A 27,038-nucleotide genomic window follows, 5' to 3' on the forward strand; every position below is an offset into this window, starting at 1 on the left:
AAAGTAAAACACATCAATGTTTCAATACTTGTTTTTTTTTCTTGAAATTGATAAGATTACCATACATATTGTTACAAATTCATTTAAAAAATGACCCCCCCCCCCCCCCGCCGCCATTCAAGCTCTTGCCTTATCCTAGCACAATTTCCGGGCTGTTGTCTAGGAAACAGACTGATGTCCTTATGTTGGCGTGGTTACATATTGTGCTATGCATGCTTGTGGAAAGTGCTCAGCATGAACGGATATTTAGCCATTTTTCACTCAAATGGGATTATATTAGTGTGACATTTCACATTCTCTGTATAAACCATTCGTCCACTGTCCCCTATTTTGCAAATCTCCTTTGATTCGATGTCATTTGCAGTAATTGAAGGTACACTTTAAAGGTTTTCCCTGCATCAAAGAGAACACACTCTCCATTCACAGTGCATACTAAGATCAGTGGGCTGACTCTACCAGACACATGGAGTGAAGCCAAGTGTCTGGAGGGACTGGAGGGTGTGTTAGAATAAACCTTAGATACAGCAGGAAGAGTGTGTTGACAAGTTTTCACTAAGAATTCAATCAAAGTGAATGAGCAGTGCAGTGTTGATCAAGACTGAATTAGGCCCACGCTAACCTAGTGCAGTACAGTGTGTTCTTATAGCAAAAGGAATGAATCAACAACAGGACTGTATGGCAACAATTAATAATAAATGATTGCCTAGAAAGAATAAAGGGCACAGAGAGAAAAGGAGAAGGGCCCTGAAATGTGACGGATTCAGGGGAGAGTGAAGGAGCAGAGGACTGTGTGTCTTTCAGATGAAAGGTTAAGGGATCACGGAGCGCCCATGTAGACAGATGGAGACAGGTCATTAGCCAGGAAAGGGCGGGTTTATTAACAAAGAAAGGTGTCACCGCCTCACCAATGCCTGGATGACAGAAGCAATTTTCTCTCTCTCTCGCTCAGAAGAAACGTTACGCTCACAGGAGCATTGACACAAAATCAAATGCCAAGATTCTCTGAGTTACACAACTTAGTCCGTGTCTGTCAGCACAGATCTGTGCCCGTGGGTGTGTTTTAACCCCCTCACTTGCATGGACATACCTACCAACTTACACGTGACAGTCAATGATTGGTTAAAGTGTAGGCCCACAAGTCAGTGCATGGGTTCACTGTCAGGTTTCGTAAGGAGGACCATCTTGCAGGGAGAAATATCGTCTCTGTACCTTTATCTCGAGAGGCAGTTGTGGCTGCACTTTCTGGCAGAAAGTGGTGTTGCTGTCTGGAAAGCCTCCACAGAGACTTTGTGCAGCAAGAACTTACAGTGAGAAATGGAGAGAAGGTCAACTGAGGAGCTAGAGAAAACAAGTTATTTTCCATGTCCCAATCCTGAACGGCTGGGAAGAGCACTGAAATGTGTACTGTATCAGATCTGACCAGGTGTGGGCAGTAAACATTTAATATGCCCTCCAGTAGAAGAACTGTTACCAACTCAAGATTAGTAGCCCCCTTTTAATACTTAAAGATGTATTCTGCACCTTTAAACAAGGCACAACAACCCTCATACAATTCTTGACTTTAGATTCTGCTATTTTGGGATAACTCCCCAACATCACATGATTATATAGATAATGCTAATAGGAACATTACCACAGTAAAATTACTACGATCATTAATATCAACCCCTATAGGCAATGACAAAGGTACTCAGTTCTGATCTCCCCACAGAAGGAAACACAGAACCAAACAGTAAGAGGCATTAATGCTATTAAGACCAGCTCACATCAGACTGAGTGAGTAAAAAGACAATTAATTATGGGAACATGAAATTTGATATTGTGATAGTAGTGATTCCGATGTCAGCTAATAAACCGCTGATCCAGTGACCCCTTCAGGTTTCCTGTCTGAACTGGCTATGCTAATTAAGCTACCAATTAGACATTTTCTTTGGCAACCTCAACGTGACCTATAACACCAAACCAAAATAACAACTTAGTGCCATTGATCTGAGATTCATATTTGTCAAGGAATATTGTTTTCTTGGCATGCTTTTTTTGTTAATCATTTTGAATGTCAAAAATGTTTACACAAAAGTCAGAAGTGCAAAAAATAAATCAGTATGGGGAACAGTAGTGGTTTTGCTAATACACACAATAATTCTCCTGTGAATTAGCCCATCGCTAAGAATTAGAACTGTTCAGAGCACATTAAATAGATTATGAAACTTCCTGAAGAGAAGATCACCGTAATCTGCTCCTACATACAATCTAAACAAACATTATTCTGTTTATTTCGGTGGGGTATCGGTGAGGTATCACTGTATCATACACCATGAGTCAAGATTAGTAACCACTGTATCTGACACCAAGAGTCAAGATGAGGTACTACTGTGTTTTACACCAAAAGTCAATATGATGAGGTATCACATTATCTTACATCAAAAGTCAAAATTATGAGGTACCACTGTATCTCAGTAAAGATGATGAGGTACGACTGTATCTCGATCCAGACGATGAGGTACGGCCGTATCTCAATCCAGATGATGAGGCACCACTGTATCCTAGTCAAGATGAGCAGCAGTGCCAAGTCAACCTAGGCTGAGCGTTGCAATGCAGGAGACGGTCAACATAATCAACTGGGCGCGCTCAAACACCCACTCACATGGCCAGTTTAAGGCAGCGTCAGAGGGGGTGGATGTGATGCAACACCAAGCAGTCAGATGGCCACCTAGGGTCCAAAGTCAACCTAAAACCTAACCTGTCCTTGGACATGCGGCGACATCGAAGTATCCCTGGATCAGGAAAGTCTCTCTTGACTTTCCTGTGGACCTCACGGAACGCCTCGATGTCCTGGACATACAACTCTGAGGAGCAGATCATGTCACGCAGCTGATAGATCATTTCAATCAGCCTTCAAAACTAATTTCTGAGACGCCCCGTCGTCGTCGAGGAACAACAATCCGATTTTATATTTTCTGGTGCGAGGAAGACTTCTGCAGCATCAGCGGCCAGCCAATGCCCCTGAGAAAATCACCCTCCCTTGATCGCGGTTTAGCTGCCTCCCCCTAAACAAGGCACAGCTGCTTCCAATTGGGCTACACAAAGGGGGGCCCAGAGAGAGCAACTCTGGAAAGAAGCAGAAGAAGCAAGAAAAGAAGCAGAAGAAGCAAGAAAAGAAAAGTGTGACGCCACAGTGAGCTGCCCTTAATGCTGCAATGCCCCAGCAACGTACCGCCAACGAGGGAGGGGTTCAGTCAGGAGACGAAGCACGGTTAGTCCCACGGAGCTTGGCCCCCACCGGTGAGGCCGTCCAGGTGACTGCCTCATCCAGCCCATAGCCGTTTGCCTTTGGTGAAGGATTTTTCCCCTCAGTATTCCCCCGGAGGGCCGTAAACACTGTGCCGTGTCAATTCCCTGTGCCTCTCCCTGTTACACTTCATTTTACATTCCATTATTGGCTTGCTACTTATGCCATTTGAATGTGTTTCTTATGCATTTTAGCCTTCTTTTATTTTGGGTCTTCACAATTAGCCACTGTTATATTTGTAAAATGTATCTAAAGTTATTTAACCAATGTTTTATTTCTGTCAACAACGGTTAACTTAATTTACAACTTCCCTAAAACTGTCTCTATTCTACATCCACGGTGTCTCTCCTACCCTCTCCCCCATCTCCTTTTCCATCTGTCAGGGAACTTGGTCCAAGTCTGAAAGAACCAGACACTGTGAAAAATAAGTATGCATAGTATAATGTGTTTCCCAATTACCATTCTAAATAAACGTGCGCATTCTGTTTTTATCAGGTCAAACCTTGGAAAATTATACAAATGGTTTCAGGACATACACGTACACAAACCAACTATTCTTTTTTTCTTTCTTTCAAATATAGCCTATTAAATCAAAAGGTAGCCTTTAAAATGTATTATTAAATAGATAAGTATACATACATCATTTTGACCCCTCTACTAGAAGAATGCAGACACATTATGGTTTTAACTCAATTTGATCGAGACTGGTTTCATAAGAGCCTGTGTGGCTCATGGGGCCAGTTCAGTCTGTACTTCCACAGCCTAGTTGTTAGGGTCACACTACACTGTGGGGCACACTTAGAAGGCACTTAAAAGTTGTCCTGCTGAAAATCTTGCCTCAACCTCTGTCTGCAATTAACTGCTGCTCTACTTAAGCTTCTCAGATTAAACAAAATAAAAACATCTGTAGGCATTAACATAATTCAGAGGCGTTAAACAGAAATAAAGGAAACACTTATTCAGTGATGGTGAAATAGTGTAGCTGGAGAAGAAAACTAGAGGGCAAATTCATGAATGCTACTGCTAACCTTTTGATTATTTGTGATGCTTTTGTGGAAAGACCTTTGGAGAGACAAACAGTCCCTGTTGTCTGTTTACCAGCCCTCAGGGAAACATTTTCATGGTTCCTCCAGACACACAAGGTTTTGTGTCTCTGTTCACTTTGCCCTGCTTATGCTCAGTTTCCTGCCTTCCACTTTCACACATACAATTCAGTGTGCAAGGCTGAACAACTGAGATAGAGACCTTTGTTGATACAAAAAAACAAGATGGAGAAAAATACAAGGACAACATACTAGAACTAAGGAATTATAAAGACGGTGATCCAACTACACTATAGCTAGAATTATTTTCCCCCATTACAATTAGATTTTGTTTCTCCTGACTACCAAAACATGCTGCCAAGGTGCTTTGGACAGAATACCATTCTGAGCCTTAAACGAAATGTGCACATTCTGTTTACTGTCATAGAATATTGGGATATTATAAAGAGCCTAAAATGATCCCAATACAAGCTGCTGTTTTAAGGAGATATTGTAACCCTCCAGGTATCATTATATAGTATAAATCATGAAGACACATAACTGTTGCTTCTATTTAAACCAAACCACAGAGCCTGGCCAGAAAAAAAAAATATGTTGACTTGTTTTATGTCATTCCATTCAATTCCAACAAGAAGTGAAAAAAGCGAAGAGTTCAAAGACCAGGCTAAAACAGGTGGAATCAGGGGGAGGAGGGGGCAAGGAGATGGGGTAGAGTGCAACAGAGTGGATAAGCTGATCTTTTGCCCAGCAAGTCCAGAAAAATAAGAAGCACTATATAATGAAACCATCACAGAACAGAGACAGGGTCTGTTACCTGAAAGCCATTCAATCCCCTATAAAGCATACTGCCTGTGACCAGGGCCTTTATGGTGCCATTTGTGACACAGTCCGAGTCAGGCAAGAAGAGGCATTCCACAGCTAACCTCACCCCAAATATGGGAACCAACGACCAACCCTTTCCTGGGGCACAGCACCTGTTACAGAGCTCAACTTTTTTTTTTTTGAAGTACGATGGTTTCAAGAGAGGATGAGTGTCTGGAATGTCTTTCAGTCCAACACTGGAGGATATGAGGGGATTTTTACCAGGATTACAGCCACTTGCCTTGAATGAAGTCAGCACTTTTCACACCATACTGATATTATAAATACTAGCATTTTGGCCCTCGCTCCCACCCCCTTTCTCCCCTCCTCCATTGTAGCTGACTAGGAGTGATTTTAAGATGACTATATTTTTGCCATCTTTGTGTCCGGAATGTGACTTGCACTACATTTGAAGGCCGTTTGGAAGGCCTCTAACACAGTGAGCTCGCCTAAACATGAACCTCTTTTACCTCCCTCGGTCCAGATGAAACCCTGCAGCCATTTATGTCTGGTCACCTGTCACCCGAGAGGTCTCTCCTATGTGCTACAAAGGCTCTGTAAGTTGGTAAACAGGGAGATCGAGAGAGAGAGCAATAGATGTGCAAACTGCTTTGTGGGATGGTAGTTGAAGAGTGGGACTTGGGTCGGGGCCTGCACACCACAGCTTCACTGATGCATGGTTGCCCACCTTCAATAGATGCAACATATACCCAAGTACTCGTGTCTTTATTAAATGATTAATAATCAAATTCAACAAATGGGGGACCACACGGAAAAGCTTGGCTACTATAAGAAATGCAGGCAAGGTGGTTAGAGATGTTTAGCTACAAACTTTAATCAGTTGAGATCCACAGAGACGCACTGCATAGAAGCTGTTAGTGGAATTAACTATCAGTACATGTTTTAGTGGAAACACGACTGTAGGCGACTTCACTCCTTAGCTTAGGGTAGAAAATAAATTAAATAATGATATACTTAGCATGCTACAAGCTAGGTGTTGGTATTGACTGGTTAGTTGTCTGTCATTCTTTTAGAAGCTGTGGTCCTATCTGTGGCTAAAGACATGCCTTTACACACTGCCTCAGGGCCAGTTGGAGACAGGAGGCATCACTGGCTGCTGGTTTTGCTGGGTTTTTGGAGGAAGACACAGATGGGAGACAAAAAAAGAGAAATTCCCAAGTTCCCGAGCAACTTGGAAGAGTGCATCCTGTATACTAAGGGATATGTAGTAAGGCACAGTTAAGCAGTGGTGGGGGAAAAAAGTGGAATCACAATTCACAACATAAATGCTTACTCTCCAAAGCTACACAGAAAGAAAACTATCTGCGCTCTGGACAGCTTCGGCAAGTTAAGCACCAGTGCATTAAACATTTTAAATTAACGGCACACGTTAACACGTTAAGTTTGACATCCCCAATATAAATGGTATGGCTGCTCATTGTGAACTTCAAGGCAAAATATATACTTTGTCAAGAAAATATAGACAGATAGACGTGTTTAACACAAGAATATCCATACCAGCAATTGGCTGACTTGGCATTCCGGAATGTGGGTAATTGCTTTATAGGCATCATGAATTGGAAAAATGTGTTATCCCTTATCTCCTGGACCAGAACTACTGTATGTAGTGAGGTGTGTCTGGCCTATCAGTTTCTGGACTGCCAACCAAGTTTCAGGACTAAGGAGAGTGGGTTCAGGGGGATCAACAGGGGCTATGGGAAAAAGCTAGCAGGACCAGCCTAACTCCTCACCTGTTTGCCATCAGGACTGATATATGGGGCTCAAAGAGAGGGAACACCCGAAAGGTAAGCCCCAGTGCGAAAGGACTAACCTTCTATCAAGCCAAAGTACACAAAGGGGAATCTTGGTGAGCCAGTCTAACCTGAGCCGGTGTAAATTGAGTGTTTTTTTTATTTTTCGTTGGCTGTTGTGTGCACCAATAAAATGCCTTTGGCCTTACTCCACTGCCTGTCTCCGTGTCCTGTGCTTTGCTCAATAGAACAACTAAGACGATTACTACCTGATTTTGTGATTTCACAGAGACCCACATAGTAACAGGACACAGTGTAAACTTTCAGTGACAAAAACATGCAAAAGGAAAGAAAAGCTGAAAGCTGATGTTTTCCAGGTTTTACTGTTTCATTAGCAATTCATTGGAAATATTGACAAACATTCTTATTGCTCCTTTCTAGTAGATGTAGATGTAATACAAAATATATTGTCCAAGCCTAATAGATAATATTAATAGCCCTAATAAATAGAGGAAATTATAGAGGAAATGTACTGAATAGACCAATCTAGCACTTACCTCTCTTAGACTTGGCCTGTCTTATTCGCCAGACAGTCTTGTGGATTTCAAAGTTGTAATTCCCAGGCAGAGCACAGATTGCCTCCTGTAACTCCAGGTCTTGAAGAATTTCATCAGGAATTTGATTGGCCACCCTCCGTGGAGCTCGCACTACAGAAAAATGAAGTAATTCATTTCTGAGCAATAGGAACTTTCAGATAAAGAACGGTGCAAGGGCAAATTATAAAGCTGCTCTAGTACCGGTGTAGTTCATTATTGAATTAATTCCATGGGAAGTTCAAAAAGAGCATTCACAAATCAAGTTAGTTATGAAAGTTACTGAATGAAACCCTGTTCACAATTAAACGAAACAGCTGTTGAGTCATGATTTTGTTCAATAGATTAGAACAGACAAATAAGGTTTAGGCTACTCTAAGTGCCTTTTAAATAAAAGCAGTCAGAGAGTTGAGTGAGCACTGAGCAGCAGCTCTGAAAAGGCAACCATACTGAGGGATTGGACCCTGTATTTCTAGCTTTCTTTATGAACAGCTAATCAAAACTTGGAATGGAGAAAATCAGGAACTACAGCTACTCAGTTTATTCACATGCAACCTCAAAATTCTAATAATTCAGCACTTCATATTTTGTGATATGGGGGTATATTTCATTACTGTGGGTGGGTATACTTGGATGGATGCTTAATGAGTGTTTCATATTTCTTGCCAAAGAACTGAGGCTCAAGATTGCATTCATATTTACTGACAGGCTTGCACTCTTGGACAGCATGTATTGCATGTACCTTAAAACTAGTGCATGTACCCTAAATACTAAAATGGCTCCATCATAACATTGGAATACCCAGCCGCATCTAATCTGCTTTAAATACTAAAAAGACACCTGGCCATATGCATAAATACTATAGTTACAAAGTTTATAAACTGTTGTTGTTCATAAACACTAAAAATTATAAACGCAACACTTGTTTTTCCACCCATTTATCATGAGCTGAACTCAAAGATCTAAGACTTTCTCCATGTACACAAAAGGCCTATTCCTCTCAAATATTGTTCACAAATCTTGTTTTTCGACAGCCATTCAGAGGTGGACTTGCTGGTGCATTTTGGATCATTTTCCTGCTGCAGAACTCAAGTTCGCTTCAGCTTGCGGTCACAAACAGATGGCTGGACATTCTCCTTCATGATTTTTTGGTAGACAGCAGAATTCATGGTTCCATTTATCACAGCAAGTCTTCCAGGTCCTGAAGCAGCAAAACAGGCCCAGAACATCACACTACTACCACCATATTTCACTGTCAGTATGATGTTCATTTTCTGAAATGCAGTGTTACTTTTACGCCAGATGTAATGGGACACCTTCCACAGAGTATTTTCCCAAAAGTCTTGATGTTTCCTGGCAAAAATGAGACAAGCCTTAATGTTCCTTTTGCTCAAAAGTGGATTGTCTTGCAACTCATTTTTGCCCAGTCTCCTTCTTATGGTGGAGTCATGAACACTGACCTTAACTGAGGCAAGTGAGGCCTGCAGCTGTTTGGATGTTGTTGTGGGGTCGTTTGTGACCTCTTGGATGAGTCGTTGCTGCGCTCTTGGGAAGGTTCACCACTGTTCCATGTTTTCGCCATTTGTGGATAGTGGCTTTCACTGTGGTTCACTGGAGTCCCAACGCTTTAGAAATGGCTTTATAACCTTTTCCAGACTGACAGATCTCAATTACTTTCTTTCTCATTTGTTCCTGAATTTCTTTCGATCTCGGCATGATTTTGAGGACTTTTTTGTCTACATCACTTTGTCAGGCAGGTCCTATTTCAGTGATTTCGTGATTGAGGACATGTGTGGCAGTAATCAGGCCTGGGTTTTGCTAGGGAAATTTAACTCAGGTGTGATAAACCACAGTTAAGTTGTTTTAACAGGGGGGGGCAAACACTTTTTCACACAGGGCCATGTAGGTTTGGATTTATTTCCCCCTTAATAATAACAACCTTCATTCAACAACCTTCACACACTGCTCCGGAAAAAATTAGGAGATCAATGCACCTTTTTCATTCCTTTCCTAAAAAGGCGAAAAGGAAGATTTTGAGTGAGCAGAAGGGTTAGAATTAAGAGACCACTGCAAATTGAACGCATCTGTTCCTTATTCAAAACTTGCCTTTTCAACTATTTTGGAAAGGAAAGAAAACGGTGCAGTGGTTTCTTATTTATGACAAGATGAATGCAGCATTTTATCAGAAAATACTGGCAGAAAATGTAAATTCTTCTGCACAAAAACTGCGCATGGGACGCTCTTGAACTTTCCAGCATGACAATGACCCTAAGCACAAGGCAAAGTAGACCCTCCAGTGGTTACAGCAGAAAAAAGGTGAAGGTTCTAGAGTGGCCATCACAGTCTCCTGACCTTAATATCATCGATCCACTCTGAGATCTCAAACGTGTGATTCATGCAAGACGACCAAAGACTTTGCATGAATTGGAGGCATTTTGCCAGACGAATGGGCAGCTATACCACCTGCAAGAATTCAGGGGCTCATAGACAACTATTACAAAAGATTGCATGCTGTCATTGGTGCTAAAGGAGACAATACACAGTATTAAGAACTAAGGGTATGGAGACATTTGAAAAGGGGTCAGTACATTTTTTTCTTTGTTGCCATGTTTTGTTTTATGATTGTGCCATTCTGTTATGACCTGGAGTTGAATGTGAATCTCATGAGAAAAATGCATGTGTTTTGCCTGCCCACTCATGTCTTCTTTACAAATGGTACATACATTACCAATTCTCCAACGGTATGTAAACTTTTAAGTTCAACTATATATACAGCTCCGGAATAAATTAAGAGACCACTGCACCTCTTTCTTTGCTTTCAAAACAGTTAAAAAGGAAAGTTTTGAGTGAGGAACAGAAGCGTTCAATTTGCAGTGGTCTCTTAATTTTAACTCTTCCATTCCTCACTCAAAACATTCCTTTTCAACTTTGAATATACTGTACCAATAGTTCTGGAGGGGACAGCATTTCCTATCATGCATTATAAGTATACTAAAGTAGGTAATAAGTGGGTAAATTTGAACGTAATGAAGCACACTTATTGCTATTTTAAATAATGTTTAACGTAAGCGCTTCCAGCTTCTGCCATTTAACATAAGTGGTTCCAAAATAATACACTACAAGTGGACTTTTTTTGGCTTTGGTGTGTGGGATGTGTGTGTGAGTGTGGGCAGAAGCTGTTGTTTGTGAATATATTCAATACTGGAATGGATGATGTAAGAAGTGACCTTTGATAATCAATTTACAATTGCAATCCTTCATTTGGCAGCCTTGTTTAACAGTCCTATGGCCTCGGGCTAGAAGCTTTCCCACCACTGAAGGGGGCAGACCATGTTTGTTTGTTGAAGCTCTACACCCTCTCCATCTCAGCCTTGTCATGGCGTATAGAGACATTATCCCCCCCCCCCCCCCCCCCCCCCCCTTATTCCTTTAATACACAATCGTCTTGTTTGTATTACTGACGTTGAGGCTGTTTTCCTGACACCACACTGCCAGGTTCTTTACCTCCATCTTGGCAGTCTCATCATCAGCCAACTTGATTATGGCGTTGGGGTCGTGGTTAAACAAAGAGTACGGGGGGGGGGGGGGGGGGGGCTAAGCACACACCACTGAGACAATCCTGTAATTAGGGTAAGTGTGGCTCCCTGTACTTAACCACTGTGGTTGTTGAGTCAGGAGGACCATGATCCAGTTACAGAGAGAGGCGCTGAGTCCCAGGGTCCTGATTATGAGATTGGAGGATATTATGGAGTTGACCACTGAGCTGATGTTTATGAACAGAATGCCATAAGCGTTAGACCTATGTGGAAAGTCATCAAGAATGCATATTTCTGGATCTGTTGGGGAAGTATGCAAACTGGAAGAGATCTTGGGGGGGGTCCTAAATGAGGGAACTGATGTGAGCCATGACCCGCCTTTCAAACACTTCATAGCTAGTGGGTGTAGGGATTAAGGTAGGTTGCATTTGCCTCCGTGGACATGGGGGCTATGGTGGTTTGCTTTAAGCTAGTTGGTATTACAAACTGTTTCAGGTAAAGGTTGACAATGTTTGTAAGGCCCTGGTATTCCACCGAGCCCAGCGGCTATGGAAATGTGGACCAGTTAAAGGGTTTTACTAACATCAGAGGAGAGACAGAGAGAGGGAGACAGATCACGGTGATCCAGAGGAGCATGGCTTTGTGGTACTTGCTTTAAAGCAAGCATATGATTTTTACCTATGCGTTGTCAATGCGTCACAGCCCCATGGGCTTCAACAAAGTGCAAATGAGTCAGTTGTGTGCCAGCTCAAAAACCCAGCATTACCATGAATTAGGTGGACAAGAAGCAAACATAAGAAATACGAGCGGCCAAAGTTCCTGGCCCAGCATGAGCGCCACAGGAGTACAACCTTTAGACATCAGCAGGGCAGAGTAATATGAAAGCAACACCAAAGTTTAGGGGGTGTCCCAGTCCTTCTGGTGACAGGAAGTCAGCAGAGCAAGCTGTGTGGCCAGTGTGAGGTTGAACCGTTCCATCAGCCTATATTTTGTGAGCTTAGAGCAGTAGTGCAGGTCTTCCAAATAGACAGAATATCTCTTTGAGCTCTCAAAGTTGTGGCCCTGATCACTGTGCAGCGTCTCCTGCATCTTAAAACCAGAAAACATCAAACAATAAAGTACCACTCTTGACTTCAGAGCAGCAAAGACAATGACTTGTAACATCTTGAAGGGAACTACCCCAGTACAACCAGCCTGACAGGCACTTCAGAGTCTTATTGACTCTGTAGCGGCCAGATCCTGCCCCCCCCCTGCCCCCCCCCATGTGAGGTTTGGAGAGCTGAGGGTTGCAGGCTCTATGTTATGATGAACTGGAGTTGTACCGTACCCCTCTCAAGGTTCATCCAACAAGGATACAATAGAGTCATGCAGCTCCAAGATATTCCACTGTGCTGTCAAGTACAACACCAGACAAGTAGGGAGCTAGCTGCTCTCTCATTGGTTGCTGCTGCTTCACCATTCACTGCATCATCGGACAGCTTCCAGGTCAGCATTTTGAGAATAGCTCAAAACCAACATTAGACAGGGGCTTATTACTGCCCGGACAGGAACTGGAGGGGCCCCACTGGCTCCAAGCAGACTCGCCGTCTAGTTCTCTCTCTCTGCTTGGCTCATTGGCGATGATGACAGGAGCCAGGACAAGGGTGTCTGCATTGGGGTGATTCTTGCCAGCACGGTGCTCCATCTCCAGCCAGTGGGCCAGTTGTCCCTCCAGTTCCTTGAAGTTCAGCAACCAAAGCAGGAAAGACTGAGCCATCCTGAAGAGGAAACTGCATCCAAATAGGTAAACACGTTGAGAGGGACAGCCCAAGGCCAACATGCTCATATTTGGTCTGACTCCAGGGAGCAGTCTTTAATGCGAGCAGATAGGTTGGTAGCCCCAGTCAGGGCGTCCACCTGAATTATGCAACTTTAACAGAACTTCTGGGTGGCTGGCCGCAACTGAAGTGAAAAGTACTGGCTGCCGTGCATGCGGACAGTTTCAACAGTCACTGCCTCCAGCCTGGTCGGGATGAACCACCACTTATCACTTGGTGGTGCTCTTCCCGCCTGGTCGCCTCATGACCTCCAGAGTCTTCCGGGGCTATGTGTCCTCAATGTCGCGAAGAACTTCTGTAGCATGCATGGATCCCACTTCTGACACCTGAGTAACGAGCCTCTCATTACTCAGGGACTCCATAATTACTTGAAATGTCTGCTTTCTTTACATTACATCAAGAAATAAATCTGAATGGAACTTGCAAATGGAACTATAATGTGAACATAGCATTTCAGAACTACTCAGTAGGGTGCATTGAACCCGTATAAAGCGTAATTTCATGGGGCAACAAAGATGATCCATCTAGCAATACTTTCTAAACCACCGCCTCCTTAGGCTTCAATGCAATATACTACATACCAACAGGCCTATGCAAAGTGGCTTGAACCAACAACAAAAAAATGACGGAGTTGATGGTATTGCATTAAAAAAAAACGTACTGAGTAGGGTGTATTGAACCCATATAAAGTGCATGTCTAGAAACACTTTCAAACCACCCCCTCATTTGACCCCAATAATAATAATAATAATACATGGGATTTATATAGCGCTTTTCAATGACCCAAAGACGCTTTACAAAAACAAGCAAAACAAAGAACACTGAGAAATAAAATATACAACAACAAAGGGGCTATGGGAAGGCTTGTTTAAACAGAAATGGCTTAAGGCGTAGTCGGAAGGTGTTAAGAGAGTCAGAGTCAAGGATGGATTGTGGCAGTGAGTTCCAGAGCCGGGGAGCAACCCTGGAAAATGCCCTATCACCAAAGCTCCGTAGCTTGGATCTGGGGATGATGAGGTGGCCTGCTGTACAAGAGCGGAGTGAGCGTGAAGGTTGATAGTGTTGAAGAAGGTCCGAGAGGTAGGGGGGAGCAAGTTTGTGGAGGGCTTTGTAAGTCAGGAGGAGTATTTTGTATTCAATGCGCTGTTTGACAGGGAGCCAGTGAAGCTCACAGAGGATGGGGGTGATGTGCTGCCAGGACTTTGAATGAGTAAGAAGCCTCGCAGCAGAGTTTTGAACCATTTGGAGCTTATGGAGGTATGAGGAGTTGATGCCGGACAAGAGGGAGTTACAATAGTCAAGACGGGAGGAGATGAATGCATGAATCAGAGTTTCAGCTGCAGGTGGGGGGAGGGAGGATTTGAGTTTTGCAATGTTACGAAGATGAAAGAAAGATGATTTGACAGTATGTTTAATGTGTTGCTCGAAACAGAGGGTGGAGTCAAGGATGACCCCAAGGTTGCGAGCACAGGGGGAAGGAGAAACTACAGTGTTGTCAATGGTGAGAGAGAATGTGCCAGTTTTACTAAGGGTGGATTTGGTGCCAATGAGAAGAAGTTCTGTTTTTTCAATGCAATAAACAAAACACCAAGCGGCATATGCAAATAGCTACCGCTTTGCATTTGCTCAAGAGCACCATATAAATTGCCTTTGTTTACAATTTACTATCTTTTCAATAAATTTGTCACATTGCAAAACAATTACATGCCGACTTTTACTTTGAAGGTTTCATCATTACCAAACCAATGTGACGTCTTTGGTCAGTAGTGCTGGCAGAATACTATTGTTATTCTCTCTGGGTTGGTTTCGTGTACACAGATTAAGCCTAGTCCCAGATTTAAATATCTATTCAGCATTTTTTTTTGTCCAGGACAAAAATGTATATTTGTCAGCAAAACCGTTCCTATGTCCATAATGACGTCCTGGATAAGACAGTAATTCGAAAATGTGCATACACCCAAAGATAATAGCCCGACTAGCGTTAGCTCATGGGACGTTTTTCATAAATCTCGTTCATTTTGACACGTTACATAGAGGCATACATTTTCTAGCTAATTAACCACTACTTCGAGCCAACTTTGATTCCACCTACAACATGCATTAATTGTTATAGGGTAGTTTTAACAGAAATGTATAGTTACCAGTCGTTTTTTTAGCTGGAACAATTTGTGTTTCGGCCATGGGCGCCGCCATGTTTTCAATGCACGTGAGTCAAAAAGGGAGAAGTAATCGCATAGAGTGGCTGTTCTAGGCAAAATAATCAATGTTCGATATAACCGATCAACGTGAAGCTGTCCGTGCTGCGCAATCTTTATTGATAGGAGTGAGACATTTTGCATTTGTTCCTAGTAGAATACACACTATAAAATGTGTATTTTACTACAACTTTAATATGTAACCAATCCTTTATTATCGTGACATGCAATAACATGTACGCCTATGGGTTAGCTTAATCACAAGTTATGAATTTTCACCTCATGTATGTGTCATTGCAGGTCTGTGGTAATCTGGCTGTGAATGAGAAAGGAATGTGGTAGAAATTAGTCACAAATCCCATGACTACAAAAAGAGAAGATTTTGATAGATGGAGAGAAAACTCAACTTTCGTTTAGCATTGCAACCTGCATGTTCTTCAATGAACACACGTTTTTGAATAAAGTGTATAGGGCCTACTTGTGTTGCACAGTTATAATTGTAGGCTATAGGGGCACAACAAGACTAATGGTACTCGTATCTTATATCTGCACCTACTGTTAAGCGTCTCCACAACATAGCAACAGTCATCATACTTCGAGACACTGCCCCGCCAGACGCTACAATACTAATTGGCTCTGGAAGTCTTTGCTCCTACGAAAAACTACAGTCACACTCACACTAAGGCTCTGCCACCGGTAACACAGCACACAACAATATATACAGTAGGCTTATGGAGAGGGCAGAGGGTCGCAGATGGAGAGGGGAGAGAGGAGAGACAGAGACAGCAACGGAATTGTCAAGCTAGAGGTTACGCAGAAAAATTGTCGCGCAATGGCGGGTCAAGGAGAACAAATGATAAGGAGAGAGATGGCAAAGGAATTGGGAAAGGAGTCTCGATAGCATACTGTATAATTAGCTTGTAGGCTATTTGCTCTAAATGAGAACACATCCAACAACTTCTCCAGTTTTCAGCGTCTTGGTCAGAGCTTATGATAACAGGTGTGAAGACATAACTATTACAATGCATATATCTACTTACGTATTTACTGTTAATTTCTTATAATAGGCCCTAATGTTGTCTACACGAAAATTGGAAGTGAAAATTAGATAGCGTTAACATTTTTTGTAAGTGGAGAGCTGAACCTTAGACTTCAGTAGGAAAGAAAACCCGAACTAGCACAGACGACCGAGATGTGCGATGATGAGACACAGCAGACCCACAGCTCTACTTTCCGTAGTCTACCTTGAGAGCAGGATGGCGAAAGTCTATATTCTTAAAGATTAAGCATTATCTGAAAGGTTTTCAAAGAAAATAACGGAGAAGGGCAGGAATTGTACTGCAACTCCCGAACAAAAAAGGAAAGTAAGGGAATATTTTGTGGATATTTCTACGGATGTCTAAGGGAAAGCATCAAAGACCGTTATTAATGCGTTGAGGATTTGAGGACCCAACCATAATCCGACTTCAGAGAGAACATTTGAATCTAAATAACTTATTTACTGAAAGATTTGAACGAATATGATATGATCCGGTTGACTTCGTTTGAGGAGGAATTTAGAATTGCCTTTTATTCGTCTTTATTTGGAGAACAACCGTGTGCACAGTCGTTTTGTTTCAACAGTAATGTTGTTTTGCGTACATTTTCTGTGAGTTAATACTTATGGTCGTGAAAGGTTGAAACGAGCTTTTAGTTGCCTCTTGCAAGCCTCTCAACAGTGTTTTTTCGATTTTCGAATGATAATTTCAATGCATCTATTCGCAATGCGTAACGTTACCATTGCGTGTTTTCCAAATCTTGCTTTAAAAAATATCAATCCAAAACCCTAGCCTACGGGCTACTCAACCGGAGAAGACACCAGCGTTTATTGACTATTTTTTCTCAGGCTACAACTGAATGTTTAGCTGGACCGCAACGGAGACAAGAGGAACGACACATAATAAAACAAAATAATTTGAAACTTTTTGTCGTTGATAACTTCGAAAGTAGAGAGTGCATTGCTAGTCTGGAATAGCCTACAAGAATAGATGATTCTCAAAGGACAGAGGACGACATAAATATTCAACCATGTTCAAAGGGGGTAAGTGAGCTTAAACTTTTTTGTATCATCATCAACCCGACCCGCAGTAAAATGTGTTATTATTGCTTGAACACCTAGTGCTTGTCAAAAGCATCTGGAATTGCCCTCCACCGAACAGTGCGCAAATGCTCTAGTGGACTAAATATGGCTATGTTATCATGTTCTCTGATATGGATGATAAAACATTCAGTATGTTATGATGATATACCGGCATGGTAATTTCATTTGCAGGTATACGAGCAAGGTGGCGGTTTATTGCAGCGATTACATACATTTCCAATAAAACCTGTCTGCACGAGACTAGCGGGAATGGAATGAAATATTCAGGCATACCACAAAATTGGATTAATTGATATTAACGAAGGATGCCGCACTGCAGTTTATGAGTTGAACTGTGTTTTGGATAAGCATGTGCGCTCTTTGATTATAGCAGTAGCCTACTGAACATACACTACCGTTCATAATTTTGGGGTCACTTTGGGGATATTTCCTTGTTTTCCATGAAAACATTAATGAAATGAGTTTGAACAGCAAATATAGAAAAATTTATAGGAAATATAGTCATTGACACGGTTAAAAATAACGATTTTTAATTGAAATAATAATGGTGTCCTTCAAACTTTGCTTTCGTCAAATAATCGTCTAAAGGATCCTCCATTTGCAGCAATTACAGCCTTGCAGACCTTTGGCATTCTAGTTGTACATTTGTTGAAGTAATGTGAAAATATTTCACCCATGCTTCTTGAAGCACCTCCCACAAATTGGATTGGCTTGATGGGCACTTCCCACAACAGCTCAATAGGGTTGAGATCCGGTCACTGTGCTGGTCACTGTCCATTATTGACAGAATACCAACTGACTGCTTCTTCCTTAAATAGTTCTTGCATAGTTTGGAGCTGTGCTTAGGTCATTTTCCTGTTGTAGGAGGAAACTGGCTCCAATCAAGCGCCACAGGGTATGGCATGGTGATGCAAAATTGAGGGATTGCCTTCCTTCTTCAAGATCCTTTTTTACCCTGTACAAATCTCCCACTTTACCAGCATCAAAGCACGGCCAGACCATCACATTGCCTCCACCATGCTTGACATATGGCATCAAGCACTCCACACGCTTTTTTTTCATTTGGTCTGCGTCTCATCCATTGTCTGTGTTCTTTTACCTAATTGTTTCTTTTTATTGGCCAGTCTGAGATATGGCTTTTTAATTAGCATCTTTGCCTAGAAGGCCAGCATCCCAGAGTTGCTTCTTCACTGTTGACATTGAGACTTGTGTTTTGCGGGTACTATTTAATGAAGCTGCCTGTTGGGGACCTGTGGATGTCTGTTTCTCAAACAACACACTCAAATGTATTTATCCTCATACTCAGTTTTGCGCCAGGGCGTCCCCCTACTCTTTCTATTCTGGTTAGAGCAAGTTTGCGCTGTTCTGTGAAGGGGGTAGTACACAGTGAAGATCTTCTGTTATTTGGCAATTTCTTGCATGGAATAGCCTTCATTTTTCAGGACAAGAATAGACTGATGAGTTTCAGAAGTTCTTTGTTTCTCTCCATTTTGAGGCTGTAATCAAACCCACAATTGTAGATGCTCCAGAAACTCAACAGGTCTCAAGAAGACACATTTTATTGCTTCTACAATCAGCACAACAGTTCTCAGCTGTGCTAACGTATTTGCAAAAGGGTTTTCTAATGATCAATTATCTTTTTAAAATGATAAACTTGGATTTGCAAACATAACATGCCATTGGAAAAAATATGTAACAGTTATTTCAGTTGTGTTTGGAAACCTTTTACCATTTAAATCACTGTGAAGTAGATTTTCAATAACAATATTCATAAACCCTGCCAATTTCTAGAATGTGCATCCTTAAAATTTGATTTTAAACATAACCCTAATGTTAACCCTGTTGTTAACTCCAAGCCAAACCCTAACCTTTAAAAGACTAATGCATGTTGCAAACAGTTATACATTATGTTGTATGGGAACATTTTGGTGCCCATGTGGATGGGGATAAATAACAACAACAATGCTGTCTGCTGAGATATGCTTCTCAGCTGTTCAGAGATTAGCCAATCACATAGCCTATTGTTTTTTCTTTGCTATCATTTGAGCAAGCCAGCAAGCTATTTGATTTTGTAATCTAAATGCTGTCCGCAAATTTGCTGGAGAAAGTATATGATCAGATGATATGTATAGCCTTGCAGACTTTAAGGCAGTTAAAGTCCCTCTTTGCTGTAAATGAAAATGGGTTCTCAGTAAACATACCTGGTTTGAAAATAAAAAAGCATTTGGGAAGTTAATTTTGCCTGCTCTGGTCCTCCAAGCTGAAAGCTGAGAGGTGTCTTTATGACCAGTGGAATGATTGAAAAGAAACAAACTGCTGACCTGAGGCAACAATGGCACACAATAATAGCCCAAACCATTCATCTTTGAGCATAGGGGGAGCTGGGTATTAAAATGTTTTCATGTCATGGAATTTTACAATTTATGAAACATATTTATGTTTTTAATACTGTATCTAAAAAATACTAACATGATAAATTAATTGATAATTGTCTGGAAGAAATTGAGGTGCAATAGCATATTTGCTATAGATTTTTTCTCCATGGCAGAACTGGCAAATCGGAAACAGTGAGGTTCTTGCAATGAGGAAGCAGGTGTTGGATTAAAACACCATTGCCAGTCTGTTGCTGTTAACATTTAAATAAAACCAAGCCCTGAACTTAAAAGTCAAATAATCTCAAAGGAAAATAGAGGGCATCTTCCTGAGGAAATCGGAGATAACCCTTTCAGATATGCCACATTAAGGCCAAATGCCTCATACTTTGACTACAATTATGATACTTTGATGTACAGCACATCATTATCCAATGTGAAACATCATGGGTAAGCCTGGGCCATTGTTTTTCAGGTTCAAAAAGTGTATTTCTCCTAGTGTGGGGTTTGAAAGAGGAGGTTAGTTAAACCCTGGCCACTTTGCATACATCATGTCAATTCTAATCCTGGTGTTGATAATAAGAACACTTCATATAAAATTACATAATGATATTAATACATTTGCAATAGCATTACATTTCTACTAAATAAATACCTTAGGTAGACAGGAAGTCTGTATGACAAATCCATCAGTCAAAATAGACTGTTGATGAGGCATCAGTTGAGCTTTTATTTGGTAGGATTGAGAGTTACATTGTGGGGTCATCAATACAGCAATACATCTGGCCTGCAATTTCGTGTGGGATACTTTTCCAGTTCAAAGTCAGTTCCTGAGAGTGTGGAGGGATGCGGAGGCAGCTGGACAGCCTCAGAAGACCAGGCATTGGTACTATGTAATGGACTGGAGAAGAACCGGGCACCGTGATATCACTGTACACAAAGCTTTTCATCCAATGGCTGATTTGGAGAGAACCCCATTAGCCTAGTTAGCCTATGGGGCCAACCTGATCTGACCTTTGTCGCTGTATGGAGTCCACAGTAAGTCTGTTCCACTGACATCATGTGACAATGTTCTCTGTGTAGACATACAGTACATTATCTCTGTATGCAAACAGGTGATCTGGGTATGCGATGCCAGTCCTCCAGTATCAGTGTTTAAACAGCATTGGTGTCTGAGTTCTGTGTGTGTGTGTGTGTGTGTGGGTGGGTGTATACGCGTCCGTGGCCCTCTAGCTCACGGCTAGTGGTAGGTAACCCTTCCGTGAGTTGCAGACAGGGTTGCAGCTGGTGGGTTGTTATTGCTCTGTCAAACATCTTCCCAGTCTTACCCACCCATGAGCGCACGCACATGCACACGCGTACACACACACACACACACACACAAAATACAGAGAAAAAGGTCATCAAATGAAGACAGATTTCATAAAGACATTCAGATTCAGATTGACAAGGGCATTTGAAAAAGGAATCTCATTAGGAAATGTGTCTGCATTCACATAAAGCACTGCTCCAACTCAGATACTGAAATGAATGTACTTTGAGTACAAAGGGGATTGTCAGAACATTGCAGATATAGCAAGATTTTGGCTTACCCAGCCTAACAAATGTACTGTTGTTGAATGAATGCTAATTATTGGAAATTGTGATCATTCTCCCTCTCAAGTACAGCATCTAAGACAAACAAAAGCCCAATGCTTCCTTAATCATTCAGCTCCATCACCACAAAATATGCAGAGATAATTGTCTGAGCAATCAAATTTAGTAGCAGAGAGCAATAACACTCTCTAAATCATATTTAATTATATGCCAGAGTAGTAGCACATTGCCTATTGAGTTGGCCCTGTTGTCTTTTAATACAGTCAGTGTATTGTGGAAGCAAAAGCAGGGAGAAAACAATAGACAGGATTTGCCAATGACGAGTTCAGTGGAGCTCAATGTAAAGCATTAGGGTTCACACCTGTAGCCCTTCACGTGCACCTCTTAAGCCTCTGCCTCCATTCCCAAATGGCACACTATTCTCTAAGTAGTGAACTTCTTTTGACCAGACACCTATGTAGGGAATAGTGTGCCATTCAGAGAACATGTAATTATTTGCCTACTCCAAAGGAACCCTGGCCAACAGCTCAATCTTCCAGTTCTCACTCCATCAGCTCTTACAACACAAGGAAGACAAGGTGACCAAATAACCAACGACCAAACTCTCAGGCATAAAGAGGTCCTCCGTAAATATATCTGTCAAAGATGTGCCCCTTCCCAGAGAAATGATATTATACCCTACATGTCACCAGTCACTAGTCTAGATAAATTCAGCAGTCTAAAGTCAGAGGGAATTTGGATCTGTCACAGAAGGACAAACAACAGTGGCCAGAGCTGAAATGGCATAGACAGTACCCTGAGGCAAAGCTTCCCAAGAGCAGTGATTTGATATCACCATGGATCAGCACAGTATCTGACTGTAAATATCTGTCACTTTATATGTGGAGAACATTCAGACACAATCATCTCATATCGCATTACCATGATTACACTCTAGTTTTGTGGTATTGTGCTGCAAAGTATTCCTGGGATTTGGATTGGACTTATATAGTGGGGCAGGTATGAGGCGGTCTGTGTGGTTAGAACTGGGCAGCAGCCACGGTTGGGGGATAATACAGAGAAGAGCAAAAACATAAAGCTCATTTTGAGCCCTTAAATCTTTCTAAGCTCCCTGAAAAATAGAAAGCGCATCCAGGGAGAGAACGGTGTTTCCAATCCTAATCTGACGCTTGTTTAATAATGTATATTTTAAGATGCTCTTCCTGTCTTGTCTTGATAGGGTTGATTCAGGAAATCAAAACACCAAAATAACACAGGAACACCTGCCCACGCATATTCATGCACCCACATTGATTCTCTAATCTCCTCTGACTTTCATACCTTCTAATACAAATCAGGGTAGGGCAATCTAACTGATTTGTGTATTTGTAGACTATCTGACCCTCTTCATATATGAGTGCATCTCAGGTAATTGACAGAGTATTTCCTCTTATTCTGGAGCTGAGACCCAATGATTAGACTGCAATGCTACACACCTCTGGCTGTGGCAGTGCATGCCAAACAGCTTATTTAGCTGAAGGAGATGCATCCAATCACAGAGCCGGTAACTGAGTGGCCAATACACAAAGATGTTTCCATGGAAGCCTCTGGCGTTGTTCGACTACATGACACTTACCACTGGATGACAAATACAGTAATTACCAGAGTTGTGTGCCTCCCTACGTGTGCGCATCAATGTGTGTCAGTGTATGGGGCTCAGATAGCTCTGACAGGCATGTCACGTGTGGTCATGAAATGGTGATACAATACTCCTGAAGCCGTGATTTTTGGCTCCCTGACAACCATTTGACTCTAGACTTAGACAGAGTCAGTGGTCTGGTTTCCAAAAGTGGTTGCTCTGGTCCAGCAGAATAATGCGTAACCCTGTCCCATTAATGCAGTCTAAGGAGTTGTCCTGAATGATTTTTATTCACAGATCTTGGGTTGCGATAGCAGAACTGGAACGCACTGCAGTGCCATAGACCTCTGTGCCACGCAGGAAGCAGTACAGCACATTTTAACTGTCCGCTGAATAAATAAGACATCTAAAGCATCTACTAAATTCTCAATTTGCCCTTTAGATTCACCTGAGTCTTCAGTAAACATAATTTTCAGCCTCTGTTGTGGAAATTAGATGCAGGGCCTGTCATTAGCAGATGATAATGAGGTGAAAGAGACAAACAACCTAAACCCTGTTGGTTTTTCTAATATTAATAATTTATTTGAGATTAAGTGGCTAATTGGAGTTTAAAGGTCAATGTCAATGAAATGCCATAGATCTTATGAGAGAGGGGAGGTGGGGGAGGCCGAGAGGTCATGGATAAGGCCTTCCAGTTGACAGAAATCCATTGTCATCTCCTGTTATTCTGACAGCTCCTTCCATATGGAGCTCTAATCCTCAGGGAGGACCATTGTGAACTCAGGAGAGTAAGTCAGGCACAGTAGCTCCCCTGCTGGCCTGGAGGGCCTGTCTGCCCTTTTGGTATTGAGAGTTAGCAGTTTCGCATCAAGATGGAAAGGCCTCAACACCATTAAAAGATGAAGATATGAGGGGTTTGGATTCACCTGGCTGTGTTTAAAGCATAAAGAAACTGAATAGTGACATAATAAACACATAGAAGAAACACCAGCCAACAGTTTCTTATAATGTGTGTAGTGACGTTTACTGTGTACTGATTGTGAATCCTGACTATTATGGCTTAGTTTAAAGTTGGAAAGTTGTGTTACTCTTAACCATCATAGCAGATGTAGGCACGAGTGTAGAGAAGATGTTTGCTTATTGGCTCCTAAGACAATGTAGTTAGTTAAATTGAACTTCCTGTAATATAAAACCAGAAAGTGTAAGTCACCATGAAAATTAAAATGTGAGGTTTGTAAGCGCATCAAATTTGGTGTCAAATGAAAGCTAAGTCTATATCAACCTAAGAATGATTCAACCAAATTCTAAAGGCTTTGGTTTCTGACCAAACGGCTGAAAACGGTGCTCCGGAACACATTGACCAGAAGGATTGTTTAAAGGTATACATTTTAATGTAGCAAAAGACTACATCAATGCTGAATAATAAAAAAAAAACCTTTGCAAACAAATGGACAATTACAGTTGATAACACTTAATTCAGGATTACAGTGTATTTTAATATGAAGTCACACTATAACAACAGCTACACTGTACTAACAACATGTAACTAGTTGTAAGTTGTAAGGTCTGTATTTTTCAGACGGGTATTAAGACATGCTTGTTACCATGCATGTTTTATCTCAGCAACATAAGGTTATCCTGGGTGGCAAAGATTTAAAGGGATCTGAAATCTTCAAATTCTCCCCATAATGTTGGTATTATCAGTGTACTGTATCATCTGGTTTTAAGAGAAAAAGTGCACTATCTAGGTTAGCGAGAAAAGAGATCCGAGTATCATCCCAGATTATCACTAAAACATTTATTCACATGGAATATGTCAGTAATATTAACATACTTAAATCGGCACTGGCCTTGACCTTAATACTCAGTAATTACCAAGTTGTTATTTTGCTGTTGTGTTCCGGAACTTTACTGGAAGGAAGTAATGAACCCTCTATTTCATCCCTGTAAACTAAAGTGCTACCTCACACATTTAACGAAAAATCAAATGAATGTTTCATGCTTTGTTAATAATTGTCTATATACATGAACAACATCTTAAGTCAACTTGAATTGAAAGGTTCATGAAAATATATTTATGAAAAATAATCTAATAAAAAAAAGAGTCTCTGTGTGCTTTTGGTACAATGAAATAGTTCTCTTCCTAATGCAGAAACAACGACTCCTCTCCTAGGCATATTCCCCATACGTCCTTTCCGGTAATGAGGCAGGGTGCTGTGACAGCCTGACTTAATGGCTGGAGTGTGTGGTGTGGCTGTGTGTCACCTGTGCTCCAGCTGGGTCAACGACATGAAAATCTCCAAATAGACCTCTACATCCTCCAACTAATACAAACAACACCAAAATTCCTTAAACACTCACCACAACCTCCAACAGGGAGAACAGGCTCTGCCACCAATATGACTAAGGATGTGTCATTGTGGGATACCCTTTTTTATCCTGTTGGCTTGTGTCAAGTTAGTAAATGACAAAACTGTAGGAGTATGAATTTTGTAAAGAATGGGTGGTTTGATCTTTGGAATGAAATCAAATTAATGTTTTTCTACCATGTTTGAAATTAATTGATGAGATACAGACACCAGATGCATTCTTGCATAGTTGCTTGATGGTAACAATCAGTTTGTGTATAGTATATAAGAGTATATAGGGAGTATAGGGAGAGGTAGAAGTTGCACATTAAGGCAGTAGACAGATGGGATAGTAGTAATTACAAGTCATGTGGCAAATTATTTTTGTATTTAATTCGCCAGAATTGTCTTACATTCTACAACCCCATTTCCAAAATAGTTGGGACGCTGTGTAAAATGCAATGTTTAGCCAGAGGAATGTTAGGTGTTTTGAAAAATACATGCCCATTTTGAATTTGATGCCAGCAACACGTTTAAAAAAGTTGGGCTAGGGGCATGTTTATTACTGTGTTACTCCTCTCTCTTTTAACAACTCACTGTAAGTGTCTGGGAACTCAGGAGACCAATTTCTGTAGTTTTGTAAGTGAAATATTTTTCCATTCTTGCTTGATTAAAGATTTCCACTGCTTAACAGTTCAGGGTCTCCTTTGTTGTATTTTACGTTTCATAATGCGCAAAATGTTTACAATGGGTGACAGGTCTGGATTGCAGGCAGGCCTATTTAGCACCCGGACTCTTTTACTACGGAGCCATGCTGTTGTAATACGTGCAGAATGTAGTTTGGCATCGTCTTGCAGAAATAAGCAAGGCCTTCCCTGAAAAATACATTATCTGAATGGCAGTATACAGGTACTGGTCCTATAATTAGAATATCATCAAAAAGTAGATTTATGTCAGTAATTCCATTCAAAAAGTGAAACTTGTGTATTGTATTCATTCATTACACACAGACTGATATATTTCAAATGTTTATTTATTTTTATTGTGATGATTATAACTGACTAATGAAAGTCCCAAATTCAGTATCTCAGAAAATTTGAATATTACTGAAGACCAATACAAAAAAGTATTTTTAGAAATGTTGGCCAACTGAAAAGTATGAACATGAAAAGTATGGGGCCCCTTTTGCTTGAATTACTGCAGCAGTGCGGCGTGGCATGGAGTCGATCAGTCTGTGGCACTACTGATAGTGGCCTTCAGCTCTTCTGCATTGTTGGGTCTGGCGTATCGCATCTTCCTCTTCACAATATCCCATGGTCCTTAAACCAGGTACTGGTAGCTTTGGCACTGTGTGCAGGTGCCGTGTCCTGTTGGAAAATGAAATCTGCATCTCCATAAAGTTGGTCAGCAGCAGGAAGCATGAAGTGCACTAAAACTTCCTGGTAGAAGGCTGCGTTGACCTTGGACCTCAGAAAACACAGTGGACTAACACCAGCAGATGACATGGCACCCCAAACCATCACTGACTGTGGAAACTTTACACTGGACTTTAAGCAACGTGGATTCTGTGCCTCTCCTCTCTTCCTCCAGACTCTGGGACCTTGATTTCCAAAGGAAATGCAAAATTTACTTTAATCAGAGAACGTAACTCAGCAGCAGTCCAGTCCTTTTTGTTTTTTGCCCAGGCGAGACGCCTCTGACGCTGTGTCTTGTTCAGGAGTGGCTTGACACAAGTCATGTGACAGCTGAAACCCATGTCTTGCATATGTCTGTGCGTGGTGGTTCTTGAAGCACTGACTTCAGCTGCAGTCCACTCTTTGTGAATCTCCCCCACATTTTTGAATGGGTTTTGTTTCACAATCCTCTCCAGGGTGTGGTT

At 41.5% G+C, this 27,038-nt stretch overlaps 2 protein-coding genes across 3 annotated transcripts in view; one reads left to right on the plus strand and one right to left on the minus strand.

Annotated features, from left to right (window-relative positions):
* Window positions 1-15,120, minus strand: part of dph1 (diphthamide biosynthesis 1) — a 73,478-nt gene extending 58,358 nt beyond the window's left edge. For both annotated transcript variants that reach the window (XM_020043913.2, XM_013135067.3), the window contains exons 1-2: window positions 15,032-15,120; window positions 7,502-7,651 (exon numbers count right to left, since the gene is read on the minus strand). In XM_020043913.2, coding sequence (XP_019899472.1) covers window positions 7,502-7,651; window positions 15,032-15,083 — 202 coding nt within the window. In that variant the 5' untranslated portion in view covers window positions 15,084-15,120. The remainder of the gene's footprint in view (window positions 1-7,501; window positions 7,652-15,031) is intronic.
* A 975-nt stretch (window positions 15,121-16,095) lies between these two features.
* The window catches only part of rtn4rl1b (reticulon 4 receptor-like 1b), a 167,517-nt gene continuing 156,574 nt past the window's right edge, over window positions 16,096-27,038 (plus strand). The window contains exon 1 of the mRNA XM_010891631.3: window positions 16,096-17,165. Coding sequence (XP_010889933.1) covers window positions 17,153-17,165 — 13 coding nt within the window. The 5' untranslated portion in view covers window positions 16,096-17,152. The remainder of the gene's footprint in view (window positions 17,166-27,038) is intronic.

Source organism: Esox lucius, chromosome 1 (genome assembly GCF_011004845.1).
Source record: "Esox lucius isolate fEsoLuc1 chromosome 1, fEsoLuc1.pri, whole genome shotgun sequence".
Classification (NCBI taxonomy): domain Eukaryota; kingdom Metazoa; phylum Chordata; class Actinopteri; order Esociformes; family Esocidae; genus Esox; species Esox lucius.